Source organism: Malus sylvestris, chromosome 2, assembly GCF_916048215.2.
Source record: "Malus sylvestris chromosome 2, drMalSylv7.2, whole genome shotgun sequence".
Taxonomy (NCBI): domain Eukaryota; kingdom Viridiplantae; phylum Streptophyta; class Magnoliopsida; order Rosales; family Rosaceae; genus Malus; species Malus sylvestris.
This window is the reverse complement of record NC_062261.1, coordinates 35,154,380-35,163,923: the sequence shown is the minus strand read 5'-3', so window position 1 is coordinate 35,163,923 and position 9,544 is coordinate 35,154,380. Positions and strand designations below refer to the sequence as shown.

The 9,544-nt window shown below is 32.9% G+C and overlaps 1 protein-coding gene across 1 annotated transcript; it reads right to left on the bottom strand.

Annotated features, from left to right (window-relative positions):
- Positions 1-8,686: 8,686 nt before the first annotated feature.
- LOC126610836 (dirigent protein 22-like) lies at positions 8,687-9,544 on the bottom strand. Its single transcript, XM_050278982.1, has one exon. The coding sequence runs from the start codon at positions 9,418-9,420 to the stop codon at positions 8,866-8,868; it is 555 nt and encodes a 184-aa protein (XP_050134939.1). The 5' UTR covers positions 9,421-9,544; the 3' UTR covers positions 8,687-8,865.

The following is a 9,544-nucleotide window of genomic DNA, read 5'->3' as shown; positions in this document are numbered from 1 at the left end:
AGCGTAAATGTAAACAACAATCAATGGTTAAATTTTAATCTATGATTTATATGATTATAGTGGCGAATTTCGAAGTTAAGCTCTTCATGAAAGTTGTAAAGCTTGTCATTACGAGCGTTTATATATTTTTTTTCTATATTTTTTACACTTCTACATTAATTAAAAAACTATTAAAGACTTTACTTAAATAACAGCCGTAAGATAAATGAAAGTAAATATGTACCGTTAGATTCTATTTCACTTATATTATTAGAACTTTTTTGGACGAAAAAAAACCCCTTATCTATTCCAATATTTTCCAATTTTACAATTTGATCAATTTACGTAAGGAAAAATATACTTAAAAGAAAATTGTGTTTTTATGTTTTGGATGGGATAATATGATATGTATATACTTATTTAATATTATGTTTTTATTTGATTATTTATTGGTTTAAAATATATTTCCTTAACGAGTTACGGGTCGGGTCCTTTTACCTGCTAATATTATCGGATCAATTTCAGGTCAGGTTATTTTACCCGTTTATTTTAACGGGTGTTACACGACACAAACGTTAAAATATCGGGTATGACATGAAAACGACACGAACACAAAAAACACGACACGAATGCCAGGTCTAATTAAATCTTAGATCTTCACCCTTTTTAATCCGCATTTAAAATTTGGTATTTATATATCCCCTTATTTTTATATGGGTAATGATAGGAAAAGACTAAATTTCTAAACTAAATATTGTAAACTAAATGATATGGTTGTTGATGATTGAATTACTACTTAAATGTTAATTAACGTGCTTACTTACTATTGGTAACACATCACTTAAATAACAAATTTAGACTCTCTAGCATTATTCTGTTGTAGGCATAGTTTATTGAACAATTATGGAGGCCAGAGAGAGAAGGGTGCGGCATAGATAGAGAGAAAGAGAGAGATGTGTAATTGTGGGTGTGTTCTATTTAGGCCTGGCAAATGGGTCGTGTCTGTCGTGTTCGTGTCGTTTTCGTGTAACACCTGTTATCTTAACGGGTCGTGTCGTGTCACACCCGTTATCTTAACGGGTCCTTAACAGGTCGTGTCACTTTACCCAACGGGTAAAGTGACCCGACCCGTTAAGAAAAATATATTTTTTTTTTAAATTTGCACATACCACATATTGCCACATAAATATTACTTCAAAACATTAAAACATTTGTCATTTAAGTACTATAACTATACTCGAAAATAAGAGCCTAATAAAAAAATAATACATACACTACTAATCTATTACAAATATTAAATGTGCAAGGATATGCAAAATGAAAGAGTTTTTGTTTTCAAGGTTGTAAGTCTTTCTCAAAAGATTAAATCTCAGCCGATCCAAATGGTCATCAATTTTTTAAATTTAATTTAATATATATAATTATATTATATAATTACTACAGTTTTTAGGGGTATAAAATTGTTAAATTAATATATATAATTATTATAGTTGATTCATACTTTTATTAAGTATATAACATAAGATTTTGTGATATCCACATCCACTAGTGTAAATATTTTAAATTGAAGATCGAATTCATTCTTTGTATTCATATATGGTCAAGGACTGTAACTGTAAAAAATCATCAAAATCGGAGTTAAAATAACCGTTAAATCGTGATTTTTCGTGTATAACTGTCGAAAATTTTTGTCCTGTTACTTGATCTCTGAATGTTTGTTTTTTGTGATTTTTTGCTTATGTGATCTCGAAGCATATACAAACAAGTTTAATGGTTGGGATCGTTGAAATTAGTTTCGGAGAATTCGTATCCCATCAAAACAATAGATTGACTAACACTTAGAGTTTATTTATATTTTCATTAAGTATAACATAAGATTTTGTGTTATCCACTTGTGTAAATATTTTAAATTGAAGATCGAATTCATTCTTTGTATTCATATAGGGTCAAAGAGTGTACCTGTAAAAAATCATCAAAATCGGAGTTAAAATAATCGTTAAATCATGATTTTTCGTTTATAACCGTCGAAAAGTTTTGTCCCGTTACTTGATCTCTGAATGTTTGTTTTTTGTGATTATTTGGTGATGTGATCTTGAAGCATATACAAACAAGTTTGACGGTTGGGATCGTTGAAATTAGTTTCGGAGAATTCGTATCCCATCAAAACAATAGATTGGCTACCACTTAGAGTTTATTTCTACTTTCATTAAGTATAACATAAGATTTTGTGGTATCCACTTGTGTAAATATTTTAAATTGAAGATCGAATTCATTCATTGTATTCGTATAGGGTCAAGGACTATAGCTGTAAAAAATCATCAAAATCGGAGTTAAAATAACCGTTAAATCGTGATTTTTCGTTTATAACCGTCGAAAAGCTTTGTCCCGTTACTTAATCTCTAAATGTTTGTTTTTTGTGATTTTTTGCTGATGTGATCTCGAAGCATATACAAACAAATTTGACGGTTGAGATCGTTAAAATTAGTTTCGGAGAATTTGTATCCCATCAAAACAATAGATTGACTAACACTTAGAGTTTATTTATACTTTTATTAAGTATAACATAAGATTTTGTGGTATCCACTTGTGTAAATATTTTAAATTGAAGATCGAATTCATTCATTGTATTCATATAGGGTCAAGGAGTGTAGCTGTAAAAAATTATCAAAATTGGAGTTAAAATAACCGTTAAATCGTGATTTTTCGTTTATAACCGTCGAAAAGATTTGTCCCGTTACTTGATCTCTGAATGTTTTTTTTTTGTGATTTTTTGGTGATGTGATCTCGAAGCATATACAAACAAGTTTGACGGTTGTGATCGTTGAAATTTATTTCGGAGAATTCGTATCCCATCAAGTTCAATGGTGTATGTGTGTGTGTATATATATTAAGTAGATTTAAATCTATTTATTTTGTATGTATAATTGACCGGTACACAGAGTAGTACATCACGTGTCATTATAAAAATAATGGGATATATCATGTGCGATAAAAAGTTAATAACTTAAAAAAAAATATTCTCACCACTGCACTTCTATTAATTTTCATTTTTCCCTCTCTTTTTTGTTTCCTTTTCAACTTTTCATATAATTTTCACTTTTCCCTCCACCCTATCCATCCATCTTTCCCTAATTCCCTCTCTTTTTTGTTTCCTTTTCAACTTTTCTTATCATTTTCATTTTCCTTCCCCTTTTCTTCAAAAAGGGCGGCACTGCAGCAGGGAATGGAATGGATCAATTATGGAATCAAAATTCAAATCAATGGATGCATACATATTAATTAATAATTATTATAGTTTTTATAATTCAAAATTTAATCTATATATATATATAATTATTATAGATAGTTAATATTTTGGGGTATAATTATTATAGTATATATAATTATTATAATTATTATAGTTAATTTAATATATATATATATATATATTTATTATAGTTTTTAGGGGTATAAAATTGTTAAATTAATATATATAATTATTACAATATTTTTTTAGGGTTATAAAATTATAAAATTAATATTCTGCTTATCGTGTATCGTGTTACCCACATGTATACCCGAATCAACCCGTTATCTTAACAAGTGCTTATCGGGTTACCCAATAACGACCCGATTCGTTATCGTGTCGACCCAAACACCTGTTAATTTCGTGTCGTGTCGGGTTATCGGGTCGTGTCAGGAATTGCCAGGCCTAGTTCTATTTCACTCCATTGTGCCTTTATTTATAGTAGTAAGATAGGTAAAAACCTTTCCCTTTAGGATTACAACATTTAATAGGTATTCAACTCCTAATAGGAATATAAGAGATATTCTAAAATATATTAGGATTTACACAATTACATTCCTAATCTAATAGGACTGCAACATATCCCTTTTTATTCTTGAATTTTGCTCATCATATTTTGCATGTACCCTTATCTTAATTCCAATGAACCTACTATTTTTGAGCCCAAAAAATTATTCAATATGCACACAAAAAAGTTAGGAGGAAACAATAAGTGTGTCAAAAAGACCCCATTGTAACCTTTCGTCCTTGACCACCAAAAACTCAATAACCCTGATGAGTCAATATTATATTATATATTTTACCCTATTCTTAGTATAATTTGGTAATTATTTTTGTAGACTTTTGATACTTTTGATTATATTTTCAATGTAGGATATTCGACTTCCTCTAGAGCAAAAAGTACTTAAACAGATGAATTTTGAAGTGATTCTAATTGGAGGATGTTCGTGAGTCTTTCAAGATGATTGTATCAAAGTTCCAGATTTTTCTACCAAGCCGTTTGACCGTGGCGATCAAATAAAGGCCCAGCGCGCAACTTTTCCAGATTGACTTTTCTGGACGTTTTGGGCATTTTGGAGGTCAAGATGGCATATTTTAAGAAAGATTCCTTCTGAGGATTTAGTCTCTAGCTTTCAAAAGAGACCTTTTGGGACCAAATCAGAGTTGATTTGGTCAATCAAAAGTCTAATTTTCTGAGAAATTCGAATTTTAGTTCAAATAAGAAACCTTTTATTTTCCGTTTTATTATTTTATTATGTTTCCTAGTTTTATTCTAAGACATTTTAGGGTGTTATTTTGTAGTAGTATAAATTAAGGTATTTAGCCAATAGGGTTCTTTACGCAACATTAGGAGGGGAGAACGCACACACTATTTGGAGAATTGCTTTTGATAATTCAAGTTTATTTTCAAGGTGTTTTCTATCCATGGTTTTATTAATATTTTGTTTTATGATTGTTAGTAACAAGTTTCGCTTGCTAGGGTGAGGCCACGAGGCTTAACAAAAATATGTAGTTTCTTTTCAATTTGCTTATGATATTATGCATGCAAGTTTTGAATTATTAATCACCATGCTTGAAACTATCTAATGGTCTTGATGAGTGGCCATCATTAGGATATTTAGAAAAGTAATTTGATGCAATTTTGGCGGAGGGTTGTCCCTGAAATTGTCGCTGGCTTCTTATGGTTAATATGTGTAACTTCTTAGGATGGACGACACATCTTAAGGGTTATATGGTTTTTCAAAAGGTTTTCACAAAACTTAATGAATCTTGCATGTTCACATTTGATCTAGACACTACAGACGGGTTGCATGCTAGATATACGTTCTATGTTGGAGGTTCCAAGTAGGGCATACTTTAGGAAAACCTAACCTTCAAATATGCATGTGTAATTCATAAGTAATTGGAAGAACTGCGTAAGATTGTTAAGGTGACGGCGGAAACCTAGAGCTCAAATTTTTTTTCAAAACTATTTTCTTTTGTTTTCTTTACTTTCTCAATTTATTTAATTATTTTTAATTAAATTCGTTTTTAATATTTTAGGCCATAAAATCAACTTCTTCCAAACTTTGTTTTCAAATAATTAATTAAGATTTGATATTTACATAAATTATTCATTCAATCCTTGTGGAGAACGACCTTACTTGAGCTACTATACTACGACAACCTTGTACTCTTGCAAGTATTTTTATGTGTTTTTATCCCTACTTTTGCAGGTGGTAAAATCCCTAACACTAACCCATTATTATCGACTTGACTTTGCCCACTAAGACAAATAAATTGTTACGGAAGGATAGACTATTTTCGATAAACTACATACGATATTATCTACACTAAGGGGTGGGGGAATGAGCTATGCCTCACAGTGGGCTAGCTATAATAATTTGATTCAAATTTGTCTTCGGCAAGAATCAAATCTAAGACCACTCACTTACAAATAAAGAGAAATATCACTAGACCGTAGTATTAAATGACACAGAAGAATAGACTATTAACTATTAAGAGAAGAAGAGATCATGAATAGCTAAGCAGACGAGGCCCTTTTTTTCTTAGGGTTTGGGAAGTTAATAGTGTGAAGTGCAAGCTTGGTATGGTTGTCAATGGCCCGAGCCATTTTAAACCTCAGCTTTAAGCTCGAACAAGGTTCATATAGTTGTGCTTAAGTTCGGCTCAAATGATTTTCTCAAGCTTAAATTCTGCTTGGCTTGTTTAAGCTTTCCTTTGAAACAAGCTCGAACTTAATTAAAAATTGCAAATAAATTAAGAAATTAGACATAAACATGATGCATGTTGTAACTTGTAACTACTGAAATACATGCAAGTATGAAACAGTTTGCAAATTGTAATGCGATTTATTTTTAGCTAAAAAATTCATAGCAAATAATTGCATGTCATTTTGAACGATAAGGAAGTAATTAATCTTATCGTTATGACGCACCCAAGACATGATACTTTCTCCTCACATCTTCTGATTTGATACCATTGATCAAAACAGGAAAAAAAAATCCATCCATTGTTGTAGAAATACTTGATTGAGAAGGTTCAGTTAGTAGATTTTCCTATAGCTGAACTTGATTCTGCAAATATCATTTTTGTCACGAAACAATTAGCTCTAGTTCCTCGCAGTAGGATCCTCAGAGACAGTTCAATCGTGAGGAATCTAATTCATTGTAGTTGCACCATTTTTGCGTGAAAGTTCTAGGATGGGTACTAGTTTAACCTAGAGGGGGTGAATAGGTTCCAATTTAAAAATTCAATTCAATTTTCAATTTAATTTTCAGTTCTCAAATTAAATCCACATTCACATCACATATCAAACTATCATACTCATATGCAATTAAAACAATAAATAAAAAGTGCACACATGATGTAGGATTTAACGAGGCAAAACCCACCACTGGGAAAATCCTCGGGCTCCCAAGCCAGGACAAACACTAAGAGAAACAAGTACAGAAAGACTTACAAAACTCATCAACTAGACACGCATACTAGTAGGCAGTTTTGTCTCCGCGCTTTGCTACTAGATCTCTCTTCAGCCTTCGAGTTGAAGTGGCACGACACTAACGCGGCCGTCAATCACTGTCGCCTCGAACTTTGCAGGATACTAACGCGATCATGCAGAATGTTTATATGATGAAGTGTTTGGTTGAAAAATCAATCAATTATGAAAATCACAAGGCACATTTTCATAATTGACATTCAATAAAAAACCCAAATGAAATCAGCATGAAAATAATATTTTCTCTTTTAAAAACACATGATGTTGAAACCACAAGACAGCAGCAATATCAAAAATATTTTTCCTTATTCAAAACACCAAGCTGCTGCCTCAAAATATTTTATCAAAGAAACCAGGTTATATGCATATGCGGCTTGCTTTAAACAAATCCCTGACATCTCTTATATAATGCACGGCACCGCACCAAATAAATTGATAAGGACGGCAAACCATTTAGATAACTCCCATGCAATCAGATAAGTCTCACCAAGTGCAATCAGATTATTTTGAAAGCGTGTTTTAATAATTAATGTAGAAAGGATAAGTCATTCTAAAGAGATAAAACCCACAAAGGGTAAAAGTCCTATCCCAAATACAATACCATGTGATATAGATGTAGTTGGATGCATGCATGCAAACATACCTGAGTGGATGTCTCTGAAACGCTTGCCAGTTTTGTGATAGAGAGCCAAGAGACAAACTTAGACTAAAATAATTACAACGGAAAATATGTACGAGTCTAAGATTACAAACTCAGACGTTTTGTTTAGGAATAGCCAATTTTACCCTAACATTGCGACAAAATAATTCATCTCTAAAGTTCGTCATTTTTCCGCCAAAAGCTGTTTTCTCGATATAGAATTAACTACAGTTGAAATTTTTTTATAGTTTCCACGAGGAAAAAGAAATTTCCTCGCAAAAATGGCATGTTCAACGAGGAAAGGGCATTGCGAGGAAATTTTTCTTTCCTCGCCGTAAAACAACTTAAGGGGTAGATATTCCCCAGTCCGTAAAACAGCTTAGCTCTATAAATGCCCCCATTAGGTGCCAGTGTTAAGGGCAATGGCCAACCGAACACGCTCTGCAGTGATGTTGACATGAAAGAGAGAAAGAGAGCTGAGAGAGAGTGGAATTGAGTGGGAAGAGCGTGGATGGAGGGGGAATGGTTGCGAAGAGTGGCAGAGTGGAATTGGGGAAAACGAGAAAATAGGTTTCGAAAGCTAAGGGGAAAACTGGGTGCAGCTTTGTGTGGGATTTGAGATGTGGGGAATATTGGACACTGGAAGAATAAGGATGCGAAGGGAACGGAGAGAGATAGACTGGGAGTCTGAATTCTGTTATGGTTAGCTCTTTAACTTTTAGTCGCTACAAGCCTACAACTAGGAAAGAGAGATTTCCTTGCTAAGAGTCCATCGACATCAAGAAAACACATTTTCTCGCAAAATATTTTATATTCTTGCTATTGTAAGGACAAGTTTAGTGATCACAATCGGCTTTGTTTTTGCGATGAATGGATAATATCCTCACCAAAAGTGCTCTATAGGCGACTTTGTTTTAGTGAGCCGAGCTAGATTTAATTAACAAAAGCTCTTTCATAAAGAAAAAGAAAATGGTTGGCCTTGCTGCGTTTAGTAAAAATATATGAAAAATCTCAAACAAAATTGTATTTATTATAGGACCGTTTCAGTTCTCTAAAATTTGAAAACTCAAGAAGTTAACTGACTTTTTGGTTTTTAGTTTTCAAAACTTGAAAACTGATGTAGTTACAAAATGATTTTTTAGTTTCAAGTTTTCATAAAAAGTAAAAATTGAAAATGAAATTGTTATCAAACGGTCCCTACACCTTTTATTTTTTAGGTCATCAATCTTTTAAGTAGAAATAAAATCACATTCACTACAAAATTTCGCCAAATTCCACCTCATTTTAAAATCCATCATATGAGAATAGTATTATTTCAAATCCAATTATTTCTAGTTATAAGATTGACGTAGCCATTCCCTAATTAAGTCCAATAGATGTCTCTATAAGGGATTAAGGAAAAACAAAATATAAAAAGGTAAAAAGATATTTTTCTCAACAATGGCTAGCCTAAGACAAAATTCAGGAGTCTGACACATAAACATTGTACTCAACAATGGCATCTCCTGTATCAGCATCAAACCAAACCGTATGGGCTAAGGCATAACCTCGAGCAAACCTCAACTGTCCCGTGCCTCCGACAACCGGCATCTCTCTCACATTATTCATGACCGGATTCCTCCCGAGAATGCTAATGCTACTCCCCTTATACTTGCCTTCCACAAAAACACAATTCATGACCATAAGGAATGCAAATTCATCTGCTTGTTGTGAAGCCACTGAGTAAAATCCTTGTGCTCTTCCGATAAGCTTGGAGGCGCGGTCTTGCTCTTCAGTCAGTGCATTATCAATCATCATAGTGCTTCCAAAGCCGCCAGCAGTACCATTTGGCGGCCCAATAATTCTAACAGAGGTAGGGTTTTTGCCACCAAGGATGTCATGGAAGAAAAAGTGGAGGTGGGTTAAGTTTTCTGTTTTCCCACCGGATCTAACGAATTGCCTAATTAGAACTCCATCAATGCAATAGATAAAGGTTGCGTAGAGGATGAAGATAGAGTAATAGAGAAACGAAGACATATTAGTCTCTCTAGTGTGTCACCCTGTGTGTGTGTGTGTGTGAAATATAGACTTCTGGTAAGATTTGTGGTCACTATAATAGAGGAGGAAGAGGGCAAGTTTTAGAAGTTGGTAACACATTACT